Here is a 22,198-nt window from a genome sequence, read left to right on the forward strand (position 1 = left end):
ATCACATCTCTTCTCTGGAAGCAAAGAGGTGGGGACAGATTGTCCAACAAAATGTCCGGGTACAAGACCATCAGCATTCCTGCTCCTGCAATCTGGCCTTCTGATCCTGTGTCTTAAAACTGTTTTCTAGATGACATGCATTTGCTGAACTGCTGTACATCATAAGTAAAACAGCCTTATTCAGCTGTTCTGAGCACAGAAAGTAGATGTAGAATTATCTATTAGAAATCTCTGACATGGATTCTCCATGGAAAATGACTTTATGCAATCCACAGTAAGGGCTTTTTTCTGGGTCGCCCAATCCATAGCCCATAGTATAACCCCCTGGCTGAAAAATAAAGTCAGCAAAACTTCACATATACAATATTATCTTATTCTTACTCATACTGAAATTTGTTTGGTGCTATACCTGTGCATATTTGTGCAGATACCAACACATTCCTATGGGTATTAACACACAGCGGAGCAACTGGGGTGTTGTAAAGAATTTTCACGAAGGCGAGTCTGTGTTGGAGTCAGAAGGGTTTTCCAGGGTTAGGTTTGAATAGAATCTTCCAGACTGCAAGTCAGTTACCTTTATTTTCTGCCTCTCTATGGCCATACAGCTGTGCTGCCTGCAGGACACTCAGCAATGCCCCGGGCACAGCAGCAACTGCTGTGCTGATGGAAGGACAGATCTTGCTGCTCATCAGTGCCTGTGGTCATGCAGCAGGTCAGGACAGCCCCTGGATTATGGCATGCTGTCCCCAGGTGCCCAGCAGGACAGGGCTCCCTCCATCAGCTGTGGCAGGAGACTGATGTCAGTACTCTGAGCCTGGCACCACGAATGGGGGGAATAAGGAGTATCATCACAGGAACTAGAAGTAGGTAGAAAGAGAAGCTTTGTGTGGGTGGTGAGAGAGAAAAGAGGCAGATTAAGGAGACAAGGATCAGAATCTGCAAATCACGCAAAACCAGTTCTGTGTCAAGCAGGGAATAATTAACTTGCTCTTTTTTTACTCCAGACAAGCAGCACTGGTGTTGATTTGGAAAATCCCTTTCCAACACCAGGTGAAACTGGACACCCTTCAGGATGTTTTGCTTTGAATTTTCAGTGCTTTTAATGCATAGTTTTGCTACTCACTGAATATTAATATGACACTGCAGAGGGATGGTAGGTGCTGCCTCCATAGCAAATCCAAACCTGCTGGCAAAGACGCAAGGCCTTGCAGAGGGTCAGTGCCTGGGGACATGGTTCAAGTCAGTTCTAGAGACAGACACTGGCCCCAATGACATCCAGGGCTGTTCTGTGAGTTTAAGAATGCAAGGGGGTTATTCCCAAGAAAATTTTTAGTATAAAGATTTAGAATTCTTGCTACCTTATTCATTCCTTGGACTTTTCTTCCACACAAGTCTTTTGAACTATTACATCTGTGCAACTTTGAGGTGGAATCCAGGAACCAGACATGAGGGAGGGAAATATCAGGAGCAAACACCTGCCATGGCAAAGCACAAACTAAACCCAGCCTGTTGGCAGGTGAGGTCCCCTTTTATGGATCAATACAGACCTGTTATTTCTGCATTACTGCCAAGGGCTCTTTCTTGGTAAGATGAGGCATTCTCTGAAGCTGCAGTTACACCCCACAAGAACACTGTCAGTGCAGGCTGGAGTGTTGTGCAAACCATACCTGCCCTTCATGAGCTTGGCCCCGTGAGGCCATGGCCAGGCTGCATCCATCTGTGTTCTGCTGGCTACAGCACTGAGGAGGAGAGTTAGCTTTGTTCATCAAGTTGTAAAACAAGATTTCAGTGTTAGGAAGCAGAAGTCCCAGGCTTGCACCTTACAGTGCACATTGCCAGCATCAGATCTGAGCACACCACTTGGCTGCTGGGGCAGCCCCATCCTGCCTGGGCACTATGCCTGCTCCCACACCACCACGACAAGCAAGCAGCAGCTGTTTGCTCTTTATACCTGCAGCACAAGGATCCCAGTTTCTACAGGGCTTCTTTTCAGGGCATGTGGAAAGTAAGAAAGTGTCCCAGGCATAAATAGGCACAAAAAGGATTAGAGGACTTCATTATGTGATCTCTGCAGAAGGCAAAATCCAGGAGCCTTTCCACTCTGCCCTGTGGGCTAGGAGTGGAGGTGGAAAGACTCTTTGCATGTTGTTACACACCAGAGGGGACAGAATCATCCTGCATTTATAAAAGGCAAAGACATTCAGAGCTGTTTTGAGAACTAAATTGTTCCAACTCAGGGAAGGAAAGAAAAAAAAGCCAAACCAGAAAAACTCCGCAGGCAGCCATTATTCTGTCTGCACAGGACTTATTAAATAATCCAGTGTCTGCAAACCATAAGTTGAAAATTTTCCCTGTCACACAGCATGCCAGACCACAGCTACATAAAACAGAGAAAACCTGTTATAAGTGGCCGGAGACATTGGAAAACTGTGGAAATATTGCCTCAGGCTGCACAGCCCTTTCCTGTGGAAAGAATATTTTGCAATTGTCTGTTCCTTGCTGACAACTAGCACTCATACATTCTGGATTTCATCAAAACTCTGATTTACAAGTAGAGAAAATTTTCTTGCTCATTATTCTGATTTATTCATCTCTCCCCCTTCTCTCCTACATGACACATCAGACACTGAAGAGAATGAAAACTCAAAAGCATGGAAAAAAAAAAGAGTGTGCAGGAAGAGGCATGTCACAGAGGCACTATCACTGGATTCTCCACATAATAGATTTTGACTAGCATATGTCAGCTGATGCTAGAACAATTTTGTCACTATTACATCAATACTTATTCTTTAAGCAAAGAGGCACTCCATATAATATTTTTTCTCTCAATAGCTTTGAAGACATCAAGAATGAGCACTTTTATGTAGCTGTCAGAGTGCAAAATCCTAAAAAATCTGCCAAGTTTAGGCCTCCATGCAGTGCTCTGCTCAGCCCTCCCTCCTTCCCAGGCTGCTCCTTTTGCGGCTTTAACCCAGCACCTCCTCCAGTGAAGCTGCCCCTCTCTTGCCTCAGAGCCCCACCTGTGATGATCTGTCACACCCAGTCTCTGCTCTGGTCATAAGCTGATGTTTGTCAGCTCCTTCTGAATTTTGAGCTGCCAGCAAGGGTGCTGAGGAGCTCCTGGGCACACATGGCACGAGATTGCCTTGCAGTAAAAAATCCCCCCTGCACCTTGACTGCAGTCAAAATAAGTGCAGTTTTCCCCCTGGGTTCCCAAGACACACCGAGGAGGATGTAAGCGCCAATGGTTTTCATGAGAAGGCTTTTGGTGGCAGGTTATAGTGGTCAATATGGAAAGACTTCAGGACCAAAGAGAAAAAAAAACTACCAAGGGCTTTAAAGGGCAGAACTATTTCCAGAGCATATCTTAGCCACTCTTTCCATGTGCTTTGCTTGTCAGATCAGAGCAAGATTAAAGCAGCAGAGTAGGAAAAAGCAGCAGGGGACCAGAGCTAATGAGAGTCTGATTAACTGAGCTGGGAAGTTATGGCTAACCTGAAAGTAAGAGAGCATTTTGAAGGGTGAGAGCTGTAGCAAAGACAAAACAGTAACAGGACACGTGGGAGTCTTCAGCAGGGCAGGAAAAAGAATGAAACAAAAAACTGTGCAGAAGGTAACACCTGTGACACCTCATGGCGGTTGCACAACAAGCCACCCACTACAATATACCCTCAGGAGAGCTCTTATGCTGCCATCAGGGACAGGTTCTCCTGCTTGCAGGACAGCATCTACAGCAACGTAGGACTACAGAGACAAAGAGCAAGGTCATTTGACAGCAACTTATGTCAGCAAAATCTGAATAAAGTTGCTGTTTTCACAAGTCCATTGTTATATAGTGTAGATTTGCAGAATTACTAATTTTGCCATTATGTTGAACCCCAGTTCTGTTCTCCCATCCTTCTTGCTGTCAGCCTAGCATGCTCCTGTGAGCCAGACTTCTGATGGAGCCACAGTGGAGCCCCAGACCTGGGGCATTGCCCCCCATCACTAACACAGACCAGTGCTTCACACCTGGGCAGCAGCAGCATTTGCAACGTCTGAGAGCTTTCAAACACTTCAGCAAAAAACAGCCTTATACAACTCATCAGAAATTGAAACATAAGTCCACAGAGTGCAGAGAAATCACAAAGACCTAGAGATTTTGATTAAAAGGTTTAAAAAAGGGAACACTCACTAGTGTGGGCTGCCAAAGAGGTGAGCTCCTGCCCGGTTCAGGAGCTGCCAGGACCAGCCTGGCTATTGCCCAGCAATAAAACACAGCATAGCCCAGACCCCTTCTTACAGCTTCTCACTTTATCTCTGCCCAGCAAACATCCACCCACAGACCTGCCCTTATCCAGCTAATTCACAGGTCACAGTCAGTCCACACCCAAGCCAGCCACAGCACAGAGCTGGGCCACCACTGTCCTGTTCCCCAGGACAAAAGGGGAACCTCTTGCTTTCTCAGGCAAGGCAGGCTCCTGGTGAAGCAACAGGAGCAGGGAAAATTCAGAGTAACACAGATGTGAGGAAACCTCTTACACAGCAGAATCGCAAGCAGCTCCAGACCACAGAGACAGTTTGCAGCACCACCAGCAGCCAAGCAGCTCTGTGCTGCACAGCCCAGGGAAGGCTGAACCTACACACAGAGAAAAACAGACTTGCTGGTAGCACAAGAAAATCCACACAGCCTCTTCCAGCTCATGGCGGGGGAGGGAGCCCTGAGAAGCTGCACAGCCCAGGGCCAGATGGAGAAGTGGAGCAGTGGGGAGTGACAGTTAATCAGTAAATAACACGGGGATTTTTGGCCGTGAAAATGAATGAGAGCAAGGAAAAAAGTGAGGCTATGCCACACTGATGCTGGGGCAGAACTAGAAGTCTTCCAAGGCCACAAGAAGGAAGCAGTTTAAATTACTTTTCTCTAAAACAATAGTAGTATATGTAGGAAACAGCACTGGCTGCTGGGAATAAGCAGTTAAGCAAGGAGATGATCACACTGGAGGCAAAAGGAATGTACAATCTCCCAGCTCATAGCTTAGTTTAGGAGACCCTGAGGAAGCAGGTAACATTCAGAGCACAAAACAGCCAAACCCATCCCTAAATATAGAGCAGGGAAAATACTTTCTAGAGAGGCAGAAAACTTATTTCAGAGTTTTTGCAACATCAGAGGACAAACCAAAATCTGCTGAATCTGAAAGCAAAACTGGGGTTTAAGTGCCTTTTACAATCATCCAGGACACAAGAGGAGATAAATCAAATAACAAGGTCTAAAATGAATTTGCTCATGCAGGAGGTCTGTACTGATAGTGTTTGAAGGACAACCTTATATTAGCTGCACAAAAGCACTGGTTCTGCGGTCAGAAAGTTTTTGCCACATCTCCATTACAGAAAGATGAGGCAGCTCCCCCTCCAGCTGTTGCAGAACCCTCTCTCCCATAGTACTTACAGCACAGCATGATGCTGCTACCAATCCACCACATAGGCACACAAACAGCAAACCAGAAGTCCAGATGAAACCCCATTAATCTCATATCCTCACTTACAAAAAAGCAGATGAGAGCAGAAGTGATTATATATTAAGGGTAACCTGAGGAGCTGGGAGTGAGAGCAGCTGCCTAAGCTGGTGTTGCCACAGGAATAAATTGATATCAGCTGGCCACAATGAAAGTTTGGGCTGTGATACTTTTCTTCTAAAACAAGGTTTCTATCCATCAGAACCGTGGGTGTCTACAGCAGCTTCCACATGGGAAGAGTGCAGTCCCGCTGTTTATGAAGGCGATTACATCAGCTGGTTGCTTGAGATAATAAGCAATCAGATTTGAAGATCCATGAATTTCCTTCTGACCTATTTTCTGTGATCCAAGGAGAGGGTGATTTTGCCTTCCCATTCAGAACTGCCTAATTCAGAGAACACCTGCAAAGAGGCCAAAGCAACCTCCCCATCTGCAAAGGCACTTGTGCAGGCTCCTAGACTGGAACAAGGGTTGTGCAAAAGTGGTGCAGAAAGTCCTGAGCAGCACCGGGCAGGTGCCAGGTACATAGGAAGGGAGACTTCTATCTTTCCCATGGTTTCTGCTCATGGAAAGCATAAAAACCTCATGCTCAGTGTGAATCACTTATTACTGATGCTGCAGAGCCCTAGACAAAACAGAAGAAATTAGCTGGCAGTGGACAAGACAACCAAACATCTGCTTGTACTCATGTGATATGTGACACCAGGGCTGCGTGTTCTAACATCTTAATGGTGTGAAACCAGAGCAAAACCACATGGTGAACAGTTAAAAGGTATTTTTATCTTGTGGAGAAATTTAAATGTATCCATGGCTCTTGCTGTGTACAGGAGGAATCTGTAAGTCCCTAGCAATTAAGGAAAACACACTTGAATTAAAGAGCCATTTTGGTTTTAATTTTTAGATTTCAGGTTTAATTGAGAGATAAGTGTTGACCTTCTGTGCACTCTGCATCTCACTGTGCCTGTTGGACCTGACAATGAGCCTGATGCTTTATTTCATACTCATACACAGTCATGGCCAAGGCAAACTTGGGGTGCTGCTGTCCCTGGGCTGAACCAGGTGGTCAGGAGGGGAAAAGATTCCATGGTGGGGTCTCAGCACTGCCCAAAATAGTTCACCTCTCCTCCTTGCCCAGACAGATGACAGGGACTGCCTTCCTCATGGTTGTTTTGATATGAACAGGCAACAAATTATTTTTTTTTTACCAAAATAAAACCTCTTCCTTGAAGCTATTGTAAGGGTGGCTGCGATCAAAGGTGACTGCGAATGCTGCTGGTGGAAACAGCCATCAGCAGTTTGCGTGACCCAGGGATGGTGTAGACTAGGGAGAAGATTAAGAAGGTCCCGTAGCACCTCCTGTGGTCTATTGTTCAGGACTTCAAAGAGCCCAGGATCTGTAGCCACAGCTAATAGCTGTTATCTTCCAGCAGCAGTAATTAGGAACTAAAGGAGACTCTGAGACACTGACTATAAAGAACCAATAAAGCTACACCTTTTCTGCTTCATTTACTTGATTACTCCTGTTTTCATTATATCCACTCCTCTAGGATGTGGCTTTTAATCCTCCAAGCTGATCTATCCCTATGAATATTCACTGTCAATGATACACATATTGCTGCTGTCTGAATATCCTGAAGCTGCTATCAGTCACACATTAATCTGACACACAGGTCCTTGGGCTTCATCTAAATTGCAAGTGCAAAATGAGCAAAATGTAAATAACTGGGAGAAGAAAATGCTAAAGTCAGTAAAAGATGATTTATGGTTTGTCAGTTCAGCTTCATACTAATTTTGTCATGCTGGATTTTGGAGCAGTAACTCATCAAGGCAGCATTTAAGTCCACATATTACTTACTGAAGAACCTATAAATGTCACATGTATGTTAAGCAAAGGGGTGTGGAAACAGTGAGTCGGACTGGCAGTGCATCTCCCCAGGGTGTGCCAAGGGGAGGGTAAATGTCCAGCAGAGCTTGCAAACATGCCTCCTGCATATCCTCCCCACATTTACTGACACTTGGTTCAAGGAATTCCTAATGCTGGGGTTGTATTTGAATTAGTGACCATCAGGTATTGTCTTCTGTTAATACAATGAATCATTTTTTGAATCCTTGTAAAATTTCCATAGCCTCTCCACCGTGCAACAGACAACAACTTAACTACAAATTTTGTAAAGGAGTTTTTCCTCATTTGTTGTGGTGAACATATTTCTGCTAGTTTCACTGATGCCCCCAAACCTCGTTTGACAAGAGGCAGAGGATAATCACTCCGTGTTTGTCACAGCACTCAGGCCCTAGCAGACTTCATTGATTTTGCAGTCTGTCGAACTGCCCAAACCCCAGGTCCCACTCCCAGCGCGAGTCTGTGCCGTGGCCCAGCAAATCCCTGCATGAAGGGGATCTGGTGCGTGTCTCCAGGGTGCTGGGTGACACACACAGCTCCAGGAACTTGCTGATGGCTCCGCAGGAACGCCCGGCGTGGCACTCCCGGGCTGCCTCAGCACAGCGCTCCTCGGTCTGCCCGCACTGACCGAGCCGGCCCCGTCCCTTCTAAGAGCTGGGCCAGCTCCAGCCCTTGCGTGCCTTGAGCTGCTCCTGGGACTGGCAGTGCAGCAACAGCGTCCCTGAGCAGGAGAGGGGCTGGCTGTTCGCACAGCAAGGTGCCCGGCGTGCCGGGCAGGCTGAGAACCAGAGGGCGTTCCTGGAGCAGGAACATCACTCATCATTATTTTACACAACATTGTTCATATTTCTTCTTCTACAATGAGAAGGGCAAGAACACTTTTGTCATCAGCTGGTGGGGAGAAACAATAGCTCTGCTCGAGCTGTCACCACCCCGCAGGGGCTGAATCACCGTCACAAGGCGAATCACCCTCTCGCCTGTTGCTCAGCTCCTTCATCGCGGTGACTCATTCTGGAACAGGGACGGGAGCGAAAGGCGGATGCTGCAACCTCCTCCCCCTACACCAAACCGTGAACCAAACAGGAATCTGTAGCTGGGATCATCTCGGGACAGGCGAGGAGGGCCCGGGAAGCAGCGAGGGGCTCGGAGGGCAAAGGCAGAGCCGGCGCAGGGCGGAGAACGCAGCAGCCGCTGCCCTCGCCCCGGGCACGCAGATTTCTGCTGCTTCTGCAGCCCCTCGGGGGCTGGCCTAAATCCATCAGCCCATACAAGTATGAGATCCTGTCTTTCCTTGCTCAGCAAAGGTTCCTCATAAGCAGCAACATTTCTTCTGCCTTCCCTCGGTGAAGAAAGGGAGATTGATTGGTTTCCCGTACCCGGGGTCAGCAGGGCACCCGAGCCTGAGGGATGCTCCGCTGCGCAGACCACTTCAAATAGATTTAAACGGGCGCCAAAAGGAGAAGACCTATCCTGGTCTAACACAGCTCATTCTGGAGGGCAGACATGTCAGTCTCTGACCTGAAGGGAGGCAAGCCCCGTGTGTACCTCTGGGCTGTTGGCGCCCGGGCTGAACCCCGAACTCAGCCTCGCACGTCATCCCTGGGCACATCCATCCACCCACAGAGCCGGAGAGGCGGCATCTCACCTGCCGCGTGATGCATTGTAAAACGAGTGCTGCTGATTTCAAGTTAGGAGAGCTCAAAACAGCCTGGAAACGCGTCTCCAGGAAAAGGGTACCATATGCGCCTGCCAAGCGGGGCGGCTCTCGCCGCCGCAGTGAAGCTCCTCTCGTTACTCATCGGCAGTGAAACGCACTGCCAGGCGGGTGGCGAAGAGACGACGCGTTACCAAGATTAGACACAAAATGTATTTTACAGGAGAGCTAAAACTAGTCTGAGGGTAATGAATTTTACAGCATGCTGCCTTTTGGAACATGCTAGAGGGCAATTCCTGCTTCCTCTGGCTTTGCCGCTCCAACGAGCCCCGAGATCGAGTTGCTGCAGGGACTGTGTGAGCACCTGGTCATCCCCAGGGTTCAGGTGAGCAAAAGCACCTCTTGCAACAGGGTGAGGAGGATGCAGCCCTCTCTGCCCTGTGTTGATGGGCAGCAGTACCTCCTCCCCCTGCCTGCCCCAATGGCACTCTGGCAGGGAACCCCTAAAACCAGCCCATGGGCTGTTTATCACTCACTGAGTGGATCACCCTGGCAGACGAATTCACTCTGGCTTAACTCTTCATGTTTGTGTCTCTCCTGTGTTGCTGCTTGCTTTCCCGGTCTCCACAACCACTCTTCCCCCGGGTTTCCTCACCTCCACCACCACCCACAGCACAGCTCTGCAATCCATGCCATGCCTTGTGGAAGCTCACAGGACAGTCGGCAAATGCCCTTTCCTGAGCACACGTAGCTGATGGAGGCAGCAGGTGCCATAAGCTGCTATGGGATAATTAATTGTTGAGGCAAGAATTATCTCACTGCTAACAAAAATGTTCAGGCAATTAAGCTTTAAGACATATTGGAGATACTAGCAGTGATTATAATTGTCAGACAAATATTTTGTAGCAATAAATAACATATGAACACGGATTTTTACCAGGTGTTTTAAGCTTGGGCAAAAAGAAGGTATATTTGTTTTCCTACAAGCCTCCCCTCTGCAAAGGCAGTCAGCAAAGCCCATGTACAAGCATTTGCTGGGAAGGAAAATCTCTTCAGCTTGCAGCCCCCGTGTAAGTTCCTCTGTGTATCACGTGTCTTTAACCATGCCTTTTGTGCCTAGAAATCACCTATGTTGTCATACAAACCATATAATGTAAGGCACAGGGGTTTCAGGTGTTACTGAGGAGCCGAGGGAGCCCTGCAGGCAGCATTTCCATTACAAACTGACTGTTCCATGGCTCATGCCATGTGCTGTGTGTGTCGGACCAGCTGGTGCAGAACAGTGCAGGACCCGGCTGCCAAAGCCAGGACACCCCATGGGTGCAAGGGCAGAGACGAGCATCCCCAGTGGCCCAGCTGTTCCCCTGGCAGAGCTCAGGAGCTGGCACAGGGGCTGCAACGCAGGCAGTGCTGCTGGGAGGGGAGAGCTCAATGTGCTTCATCCAGGAAGGTTAGCTGTCATCACCCCTTTGGGGAAGCAGAGAGGGTCTAGGAGCTCCCTGAACACCTATAGGGTGAATGAATATGGTGAGCTTTTCACCTGACTCTGCACAGCACAGCTGCTGCTGCAGGGAAAGGCTCAACAGCAAAGACTCTGCCAGGCAAGCAAGGATTCCCACTGCAGGATGGCAGATATCACTGGAAAAGCCCGCAGCATGGCCCATGGTCACGTGCCATGAGTTATAGAGCAGTCCTGCACCCTCTCAGAGTATTTTCTGAGGCACCCAGAGCAGTGGGAACCTCTCTGTGGCATTGTCAGCATCGTTGCAATGCTCCATCAGGGACTAGCACATTTATGAGGCCACCTGGCCCCGCTCCCTTGGGGATTAATGGCACCCACAGAGGCTGGTGAATCATTAAGCCCAGGAGAAGCAGTTCTCCCACAGTAATTGCCTTCCCCTTGCACAGTAATGTCTGCAGATAGTACTGACAGCCTTCACTGTGGGGAGCCTCACAGTGTCAGAGTTAGAAAATGGTGTTTGTCTTCCTCCTGACCCTGGGCAGCCTTCAGATGCTCTGGGTTGCCAATTTTATCCCAATAAATAATGGGCTTGATTAGAGATGTTATAGACAGACTGAAAAATAAGCACAAATGACAGGGCTGCTGTTATACCAGAGGGTTATGTTGATGTTATGAACTGATGCTGAAGCTGGGACATGGTGATGGAGACAGTGGGTTCCCAGGCAGGACATTGGTGGTGCCCTTTGTGGATATGTACCCTGAGATACCTCACGTTTTTTTGGGATGTTTTTCCAAAGCTATTCATTGACAGTTCTTCCAACCTATTTCTAGTACAAACAAAATAAAATATGTTCTACACAAAAGACAGCTGCCACTTTTTACAGCTACTGCAAGGCTCTGTGAGCCTTTGAGTACTAAGTGGGGCATTATCAGCATTTCTGAAAGTTAGAAACAGTCTTGGATGGTGTAGAAGGTGGCAGGAGTCTGAGCAGGGAGCTCAGAAGAGCCCAAGATGCCTGAGCTGCAGCCCAGGGAGGAGGGTCACAGCAGGGGAGGGCCAGAGGGAAGACCAGGAGGGTTACAAATCAGAGGATGAGGGACGTCTGGGGCCCTGCACAGCCACTGCCTGCTGCAGAGCTGGAAGGTGCTGCAAATCCTGTGGGGCCCAGAGACAGTCACATCTGAGCAAACTCCCGGTGAGAGCCTGTCTGGAGCAGCTGTCTCTGGAAGCACCAGGATCCATCACAGCCCTGAGACCCTCAGTGCCCAAACATATGTCTGTCATGGCTCAGAAGACTGGGGAGCAGAGGACATGTCTGATGGCAGTGCCTGTTCCTGGAGGCTGAGCTGTGGGTGCCCACCTTGGCACAGCTCTGTGCCCTCCCCAACACAGCACATCAAATAAAAGGCAGCAGTGTGTCACACAGATGAGACATTCCCTCTCTGAAATGCTCCATGACTGCAGCCCAGTCAGGCTTCCCCTCACCTTCCAGATGTTACGTGACCTCTAGAGCAACACTGTGCACCAAAACTGGTGCTTCTGTTCCCATCTGACAGGGAAGGGTTCTCCTATCTGGCACTTGTCTGTGTCCCCCAGCTGTAACAGTTTAATTAAAAACCCACCTCTCCCTGCAAACCAGGCACATCAGGAACTCCTGCTGGCAGAAGGGAGCAAGTTGGGCAGGTCTCTGTGCTCCCCAGGAAAGACAAGAAGCTCTGCTTGCCTCAGGGATGGGAAAGGGAGCATGGTAGGCACCAAATCCAGGCTCATGGGAGCAGACCCCCCCACACTGGGTAGCTCTGGGAAGTCTGGGGTTACTTTTCCACAGAAAGATGAAAGATCTCCAGAATAATACTTGGGACTCTTAGTTGCTTCCCCTGTGCCTGCTCAGGACTCATACAGACCTCTCTCCACAAGTAAAGGGGTGCAGATCTGCTCCTTGGGGCCAGGAGCTGATACTGACAACTGACTGCTTTGGCCGGAGAGCCTGGAGCTGCAAGGAGGGAAAAGCCACCAAACCCTCTGTGACTCACACCAAAACCATGCTGTCTGCATTACCAGCCAGGCCTGTAATCAGGCTGCAAAAAGGCTGATCCTGAAGGGGTAGGAGGGTGACACATGGTGGTCATGGTGTTAGAGGGGTCACAGCCCAAGCTGGGGGGCCCACAGGTTGTTCCTGAGTGTGCAGACCCCCAGGGTGGGAGGAGCATCTCCAAGCAGCCATGCCTGCGTTTCCCCCTGGATGCTCAGGGACTGCTGCAGATGCTTCAGTAGGTGTTGCCACTGCCAGCACTCATACTTCCTCCAAAATTAGGTCTTTTAAGGAATGTGATGTTTTAAAAATTCTGCTGCGTGGCTGCAATGTGTACTGGTACAGTTACAGCTGAAGACACATCCACCACCTGGTTACCAGCTGGCTAAAATCCAGCCCTGCCTTTTTGCTGTTAGAAATCCTCCAGAACAGTTTCTGGCCGAGCTAACAGCAGCATTGCCAAAGCAAAATCCCTGTCTGCCCTCTGCTCACTGCTGCAGTGCCTCAGGAGCTCCCATGTGCTCCCCGACCACTTGTGGGATCAAAGCTGCCAGCTCAGCTCAAAGCGCTGCCGAGAGTGGAGCCTAAAGGATGTTTCAGCCAAGCCCTAAAAAAATTTCATCTGCTTTCATACTCACTGCAGTCTAACAGACATCCACAGGGCGCTGGGTAAGTCCTGGTGGATTCCCCTTCTCTCTGTGGTATCAAACCACAATGAATCCTGTCAAAAAGCATATTGAAAGATCTCAGTGATCCTGGCAGTCCCATCTCCATGGCCGGGAGCTGGGTGGCTGGGAGGGAGGCAGTGCCAGACGGGTGCTTTTCAGGAGCAGGAGCTCAGCCTGGTGGGCAACCCCTGGAGATGCCAGCCTGTATCATGTGTCCCACCTCCTCAGAGACCTGGCTATCAGCTGGGCTGAGAATTCAGGTGCATTTTTTCCATTTCTGGGATGGAGTTAGCATGCCTGGATGTGTTTTCTAAAGAATTACACAAGAGGGGAAACAGCAGTCAGAAGATGCAGTCCTCTAGGGACCCAACATTTCCTTGGAAGGGGAAAGAAAAAGGCCTGATATTATTTTCAGACACCTGGACGTTCTCCCACTCCTGCCTCTCCTGTGTGACCCCCTGTACATGCCAGGCCACACCACTGAGCCCAGCCCACAGACCTGTTTGCTCACAAGGAGCAGCATTAGCAGCAAACTCTCCATTCCAGGAAGAGAGCAGCAAAGCAAAGCCTCAGGTGCTGCTGGGCAGAGCTGTGTGTAAGTGGGCACCCAGGGCCAGGTCAGCTCCTGCACACAGACCTCGGGGCAATGCGAGAAGCTCTGGCATGGGCCTTTGCTGGGAACAGAGCTGGTGATGCTCAGTGCCATGTGGGACATGTGGCATTCGGATGGGATGCATGTCCTGGGAGGGCATCACAGCCCAGACACTGGCACCTGAGCCCTTCTGCTCAGCACAGCTTGAGAGTGGCCACAGCTAGAGAAAACCCCCAAAAATTCATGTTGCTGCTGCTTCACGCTCCACTTAGAAGAATTTCTGAAGGATTTTGGCCTGGGTTTCTGTTATGTTACAAACCAGAGCACAAATGCAGTGGGTCAGAAAGCCACAAAGGCATCTGTGTGCAGGATGCTGCCATGAGTTAGAGGCTGGGAGTGAAGATTGTGGCACAGGGCCTGGGTGCAGCAGCCAGGGCCACAAAGGGCCTTTCAGGGTGGTGGCTGGGCTCAGCCCCAGGGTGTGGTACCAGCCTGTGCCTGGCCAGCAGCACCGGTGCATGGCTCGGCTCTGTCTGTGCTTTGTGCCAACACTGAATCGTCTCTGGTGGATGTGTCACCCCTTGTTCTCATCTGCCAGGGCTGAAAGGGAACTTTTCAAGGCCTGGGGATGATTGTTCACCTCCACCCAGCACTCAGGATACCCAGCTGGGCCACAGCACCGACGCAGGGGGCTGAAAGGACTCCAGGGAGTTCAGCTCAGGGCAGGAACCTTGGGGACAGCCTGTCCTCCCAACCACCCTCCAGTGGCAGCCAGAGCAGGACACACACCCATCTGATGGTAGGATCCCTGTAACATCCTCCAGATGCCACACTGTCCCCCACTGGCACCCCTGCCACATCCCTGTGTGCCCATCTCACCCTGCAGCATCCCTGCACCCTGCTGCCCCACGAAACACTCACCCACACCTCCCAACAGCACTGAGTCTGCACGGGAAACTTGCTTTTAGAAACAATAGCAGAAAATAAAAGTCTACCAAGCTCCCGGGAGCCCAGGAGCCTCTTGCTGCCCCTCCACCCCAACTCACCCTGCCAAGCCACTCACTCATTAGTGCTACAACACAGCTGGAAGTGCATTGATCTGGATGATAATTAGCCCAAGGGATCTCCCAGGAGCTGAGAAACAAGGGAGGAGTTCAGAAGGACTCAAAGGATGAGGAAAAAGGGTTGCATCCCTGGGAATGCTGTCCAGGCAGTATCAATCCAAGCAGGGCTGGGCTGGGTTGTGCCAGCGTTTGGCCCCCTCTTTCCTGTGCAGAACCCAGGTTTCCAGGCAGGCCAGTGGTGCTCCTGGTGGGAAGTGCTGCTCCACAGCAGGTGAGCTCTTTGCTGAGGCATGCAGTGCTACAGGAAACTCCTGTAGACAGCACAGAGAGGTAGGGCTGTCCCAAAACATCAGCAAATCCCTGTCTCCATGGGGTGGAAGGTGATTCCCTCCTCTGCAAATATTTCTGCCAAGCATAGCTAATCCCCACAGAGCAGGCTTGGAGACGCAAGGAGCAGGGTGGCATACAGAGGAGCTTCAGGGAAAGCATTGCCAGCCAGAGGAAAGCAGCTCGCTCTGCTCCTGCTGATCCAGCACCCTCTGTTGTGTGCCAGCACCCAGCCAGAGTCACACCCACTGCAGCCACATCCACAGGCTACAGAGGGACAGCAGGGACCTCTGCACAGGGAGAAGCAGCAGGAGGGTCAAGAAGCAGAGGCAGGACAAAGAGGGAGCCTGTGACCCCCTGGTGCCACCAGGACCATTCCCAAGTGCAGCAGGCTGAGTGTGAGCAGTGTCAGCATGCCAGGAGCATCCCCATCAGAGCAGATCTCCCCTTGCCCCTGAGTGCTGCTCTTGCCCTGAGCAGGATCGTGGGCTCTGTCCATTGCAGAGAGGGGTCAGACTGGCATTGCGGGATGAATCCAGACCAGTGGGGCTGAAGAGCAGCATCCGCCATCCCCACTCCAGATGGAATGCACAGCCATAGGCAGGGCTGAAATGGGGTCCTGAGCCATGGTCAGCATGGGGAACCCCAGCTGGCACTGGCAAGGTCCTACTGACCCATCAGGGAGTAAGATCTTTCTCTGGTTTTAAACTTATGGCAGATTCAGAGATGAGACATCAAGAATAACCCAAATCTTTTACTTAACCAGTCTATAATTTTTCTGGTCTCTCCTTCAGCCCAGTTGCACTTTGATTCTCATGACAACAAATAGCCCAGTTTCACTGTGTGGTAGATTGGATCCTGATAAAGTTTCCCACAATACCTCCAAGATCTCAGATAGGAGAGGCACCAAATACTCACCCTGTTTTCATGGATACAACAGAAAGCTGCTGCTTTCTGTGCTAGTAATACCCATCTCTGGGTGGGCTGGCTCCGATGCTCTGGCAGCATTAAGACTCCTAAGGCCTGAAAAACTGGCTGGAAGTCTCTGTGGCAATGTGTTATCTCACAAGATTTATGGTTCATTCTGCTCCAGGCAAAGTCAGAAATATCACCACAGTGATCACTCTGGATATTACTGCATTTTTAGGGTACTGCTCTGACATTCACAGCAGGGGAAGAAATGAGCATTTACACTTTCACCTCCAGCTCCAGCAAGGACCTTTCTGGGGGTTTGAGATGTGGTTTTTCAGAGACAAGGTGAGCAGGCTCTGGTTGCTTCCCAACTTGCAATTCTGGCTAGAAAATAAAGTAAGGTTGTGCTCAAAGATGAATGCCTGCACAAGACCAGGAGGGGGATTTTAGTTTTGGACATAAAAGACTAAACTCATAGGACTAGACTGTTGGGAAAGACAAAACCTTTCTGCAGTCCCCCATTTGCTGATGGAGAGATAAGCAGTGAGGGGAGCAAACACCCCAGGCACCAGCACACTGAAGCCTGTCAGACAAGCAAAGGGAGGACAGCCCAAAGTCCCTGGCGAGGCCTGCACCTGGTCTAGGATGGCTGCAGGGAGGCTGCAATTCCCAGAGGGCACAGCTCCTCAGCAGCACAGATCCCAACTGGTTTGTGGGTGGGCTGACCCGCTTGCTGCCCAGCTGAGAAACCAGAGCACCCCTGCTTTGGGAGAGTTCTGTTTCCCCAGGACTCATGTGGGTGGTGAGGACAGGTCTCCCAAGCTTTTCTGCTGAAGATGTCCCACATCACACAAGTAATTGCACAACCTTGTGCTAGGGAAGGGAGGGATAGGATGACTGGAAAGAGGCTGTAGCCAGGTCCACTCCCTCTTCCAGTTCATTATGGTGGCAGAGCCCCAGAAAGTCAGAAACACTCATATGTGATCAGGGACAGATGCTGACAAAAAAGCATCTTCAAATAACCACAAACAAAACACTATGTTAGCAAAAATTATTTTCAGATAACAACCTACATCTTAGTCAGACTCCTCACCCCTACGCTACCCACAGACTGCAGGGAGCTGCCTGCTGGCTGTGGAAGCAGAACAGCCTGATTTGTGGTTTTCAGGCAGCCCTGAGGTCCTGAGACCCTTTGGAAGACAGAAAATGGTAGCCAGCTACCTCCACTGTCCCTCACTGGTTGCAGGAGAGCTGCAGGATGGCATCTGTGCCACTGCATGTCCCTTTCTGCATGGTGGGCATGGCAGTCCCCAGAAACAGGCCAAGCTGGCACCCCTGTGTTTGCCATCACCACCCTCCGTGCTGGCAGGGGTGGTGCTGAGCCTGCTCCAGGCAGTCTGTCCCTGCAGCTGACAGTGGAGACGGGCTGCCCCATCTGACTGCCAGCATTGGGGCATATTCACAGCATCCCTTTCACCCACCACCCAGCAAGGGTCGTGATGCTCAGGTGATGGCTGGTCATAAGCAAGGGGTGGCCATCCGTGCGACTGGTGCACAGGCTGCTCCTGGCCTTGGCATCTCCTGCTTCTTGCACTCCTGCTCAGTGAGGAAGAATTCCCTGCTTGCTGCTTTGGTGGTACCAGGCCAGCACTTCCTCTTCTACAGGGAAGCGTCAGTTTAAGCCCACAGTACCCCAAGGCTGCACAGCTACATCGCTGTTGGGAAAGAGGGGAGAGAAACCAGTGCTGTGATCCTGAGCGGTACCTTCCCAGGGAAGTGTCATCAGATCTGTGAGTTATGCTTATGATTCCCTTCTTGTTTTCTGGAAAGATACTTTCTTTCCAGAGCCACAGCCCCTGGAGTGCCAGCAGCTGCACATATGCCTTGAAGCAAGGCCCCCTTGGCTTCAGTCCAACCTCAGAACAGACAGAGATTTGACTTTGTAGCTCAGTGACTGAGCCACTTTTATGTTTAGTTGAGGACATATTTAATTGTTATATTTAATTCAGTTGGGGAAGACATCCTGTGCTCTGCTGTTTAACAATGCCTGAACATGAGTGGTCATTTCTGCTTTTCTGTTTCCAGAGCAGTCCTGTTTCCAAACTGCCACTCCAGGACCAGCCAGACCCACAGGGCTGAGACCCAGGAGGGAGCCTGGGCCAGACTCTGCCAGGATGTGGGAGCTGAGACATGGGGCTGGGAGCAGATCTCTTGAAGGTGTGCGAATTTCTGGTTGTGAGATGATCTCCTGGTTAACTGGGAAATCCCTGCACTTCATCCTGATAAGGTGGCAGTAAGGAGTCACTAAATGCTGGTACTCACCACCCCCATCATTAGGAGCAAAAAGTAGGTAGGACTTCTGAAGTGGGTAGGACTTCATGATTTCCACATTATGGCTCAGAACAAGATGTAACAGCTGTAGTTAAAATTACTCCATCTCTGCTACTTCCCACCACCCAAGGGAAAGTTATTTTTAATTCCAGGTTGCCTAAGGGATACTGCACAGCGAGATCTTTTGCATCATTGCCAAGGGTCTTTGCCTGGCAAGAAATCTGGGAAGAGAGAGCCCTTCCTGCAGCCAGCTGGGACCAGACTGGAGCCCAGGTGTGGGCATGCCTACGGAATGACCTCTCCAGGCTCCCCAGCTCCTCCTGAGCAAGCAGAAGCTGCCACTGAGGCAGCCTTGAGAGTGCAGAGGACCAGGTGTCTGGCCAAGTTCTCTTTTTTTCTTCTCAGTTTTCAAATAAACTTGGGCTGAAGCTATTCCAGAAGCTGCAGTGGCACTGTGCAGGCAGGACCTTGAGTGCTCTGAGTCAAAAGGACAGTCATGCAAACCCAGAGGGGATTAGCTTTTAATGCGCTTCTCAGGGCAAACCCTGAAATCAGGGGATTGCCAAGATCCCAGCAGGAAAACTAGCCAGCTTGCTGCCCTCCTGACCACAAATCCACTACCAAACTCTCCCAGTGTCAGGAAAACTCACACAGAAATGTTGGAACAGCTATGGATGCACAGCAGCACCCCAGCCATTGCCTCCCCATCATATGAAACCACACAGCTCCATTACTTGCACTGCAGGGTAGCAGGACAGTCACACCTTGTCCGGCCCTGGTGCGGTGGCACAGCTCCAGTTCCCTGAGGCCACCTCATGGGAGAGTTCAGGAGCCTCCAGAAGAGATGCTGTGTAGACATCAGAGCAGTTATCCCTGCTCAGCTTTATCCTTCTGGCTGGGAATGAACACGGTGCTGTTGGAACACCTGCTAGGTTTGCTCCCAGGGGTCTCTGAGCTAAACTGAGATATCCTGGCTGTGCACTCAGTTTCCTCTTCACTGATGTCTGTATTAAAACCCAGCAGCAAAATTGGGAGGTAGCATCCCAGCTGGAATTACACGATTTTTTATGCTACTTAGCATTTTAAGAGCTAAATTTTAGACTACAAGAACTTCCCTTGTAAAGGCTTTTCTCTCTCTGCTGTGTCACCTGCAGCAGACAGTGTTATCCAGGTGTTTTGCTCTGCTTTGCAATGAAGTCCTTATGCCTGCTGGGTAGTTCATACTCATGCTTTGTCCCAGAGAAGAGTCCTTGTGTTGGAAAACAAGGCAATAAGCCCTGTACTCAGGATACAGCTACCACTGCTGGGATTTTGGAGAAAATCAGGAAGGTCTGGAAACCAGCCTGTCTCTCCCTGGAATTTATTTGGAATCTGACAGTGACCTGTGGTGTGCTTCCCTGCTGAATCACTGCCACAACCCTCCCTCTTCAGAGCTCAGTTTCCTTTCCTGATCCCTTAGGAATAATCCATAATAATCCTTTGTAATCTGCAAGAGTCCACTACAAATGCAGGTTTAAGAGCTGTGAATACCCAGAGTCCAGGGGTTATGCATCTCTGTCACGAGATGCAGGACACAGCTGGTACTCCTACAAAAGTCTTGCAGTATCCAGTGCAGCCAATGTAAGGCTCAAGACTGCGAATAAGCCTGTGAATGATGTGTGTGTGTGTGTGTGTGTGACCACTACAGAATATGAGCCTTCATCTTACATATTTCAAAAATGAAGAGAGGGAGCCTCTGAATTTTGTTACCATTCATGTATACATTTATTAAGTCAAAGGAGTTTGATCATGTCACAGTATGTTACTAGAGCACATGAGATCTTTTCTTTTTAACTTCACTAACAATGGTTATTAATTATTTTTGCTTTTCAAGCTTTAAAAAATTTACTCTTCCTGAATTCCCCATGAAAGGGTCTTTTTTTTTTTTCCTTTTCTTTTCTTAAAGTACAAAACAAATGTTTCTCAGACATGTAAACAACCATTATGGAAATGAGACTGCTCCTAAAGTTAACTTTATTGTTATGGATGTTCTGACAGATCTACATCATGTTGCATGTATTTCAGCTCAGTGACTCCTTCAATGGAGGTTATTATTGTTATCGTCACCTGTGCTGCTGTACTGGAGGCCTGGTCAGGGTTAAGGCCCTTCTGTACAAGGTGCTGTACAAATACTTGGCTGTAACTGAAGTCCCTGGCAAGAAGGGTATTCACTGATGTGACTATAACCCACACATAGCCCACTGGAGCTCCATCTGCTCCACAGCGTTCCACACAAATCACAGGAGCTCAAGGAAAATTCTTCTCCAAGCTAACTCTGGAGTTCATGTTCAGATACCAGTGAAGAGAAGGGAAATGTCACTGCAGGCCAATCCTGACACCTGCAGTCCTGTGCGTAAAGCTGCTCACAGTCATGGGAATGCTCATAAGAGTAAGAAACTCCTGCGGGGAAAGTCTACAAGGTTGAGTCCCTGGGTCATTGAACTCCTTTGCAAGACAGCATGTGGGAAAAGCAGATTGGTTCCTTTTCTCTCATGTTTCATCAGTATAATTCTAAGAGAGAAAGGGACAGGGTCAGTTGCTCAGTTTCAGCACCTTGAGCATTTTGAGTTCTGATCCCCAAATTAAAGAAGTCTCTGCTCCGCCTTGGGCTACTGTGACCAGGCCTGGAAAAGTCAGTTGGACATTCTTTGTCATGAGGAAGCAGTGGTTTGCCATTTGAGCATGGAGGGAGTCTGTTTTATGGTGTGAAGGCTGAATCCTAGGCAGGAATTGTGAAGATTGTGTTCAGCCATCAGCACAAATTATTCTGAAAACACTTCAGAGCAATTGCAGTCTAAATAATGATTATAGCTTCATATTTGAGGTGAAAAAAGAAAGAATTACATGAAATAAACAGCAAAGAATCATTGTCCCTGCACAAACATAACATATTCCTGCCTATGAAACATCCCTTGCAAATTACTGCCCTTTAGGTTATGTCAGATATTTAAATGAACCCTTTAGAGCTAAAATACAGTACTTTGAAATGAGGTTAGAAAAATTTAAGAAGGACTAATGGGAAGTGTGTACAAAGCTCTCCTTAAAACAAATTTCCCACCTGGGTAGCTTATGAGTGTGAGGCCTCAGTAGACGTAGAGCCGGTCTGCGATGGCAGCGGGCATGTGGGTCATGATCTGCATGCGCAGCCACCAGTAGTAATCCATGGGGTGGTAGCGGGTGTAGGGGGCCGTGGCGGTGAGCGCGTGCGCCACGCTCTCGATGACCGGCGAGGTGTCCCTCGAGCCACTGTTGCAGTATGACTCCATCTTGCTGACCTGCTCGTCGAAGTACTTCCTGCCGTAGTCCTTGCGCACAATCTCGGGGAGCTCATCCCACATTTTGTCGGCGATGGCTTTGATCCGCTCGGGGCTGTACAGGTTGGTGCCGGCGATGAAGTTGCCGGGCTCCACAATGCTGACCATGACGCCCTGGGGCTGCATCTCATAGCGCAGGCAGTCGGAGAAGGCTTCCACACCGAACTTGGTGATGCAGTACGGTGACCGGGCAGGGCTGCCCATCCGCCCCATCATGCTACTGATGTTCACCACACGACCTAGGCAGAGGCCGGGCAGAGCACAGCTGAGCCATGGTACCTGACTTGGAGCAGGTACCTGCCACACACCACCCCACACATTCCTGAACGTGCATCCACCCACCCACCCACTAAGGGCTGCCTGGCAGAAGTGCTCACGGCTCTGCCTGAGCAGTGCTGTCCTAGGCAATG

General features: G+C 49.7%; 1 protein-coding gene across 2 annotated transcripts in view; it reads right to left on the reverse strand.

The window, feature by feature from the left end:
* The window catches only part of LOC121671235 (D-beta-hydroxybutyrate dehydrogenase, mitochondrial), a 60,459-nt gene that overhangs the window by 24,232 nt on the left and 14,029 nt on the right, over positions 1-22,198 (reverse strand). Inside the window, exon 7 of one of the 2 annotated variants that reach the window (XM_042042557.1) lies at positions 21,533-22,027. In XM_042042557.1, coding sequence (XP_041898491.1) covers positions 21,558-22,027 — 470 coding nt within the window. In that variant the 3' untranslated portion in view covers positions 21,533-21,557. Of the gene's footprint in view, positions 1-20,175; positions 22,028-22,198 lie in introns of those variants that run through there. The other variant, XM_042042555.1, reaches the window with a different exon arrangement.

This window comes from Corvus kubaryi, unplaced genomic scaffold, assembly GCF_017639235.1.
Source record: "Corvus kubaryi isolate FWS band 111438036 unplaced genomic scaffold, C.kubaryi_AGA036_p1.0 37397, whole genome shotgun sequence".
NCBI lineage: Eukaryota > Metazoa > Chordata > Aves > Passeriformes > Corvidae > Corvus > Corvus kubaryi.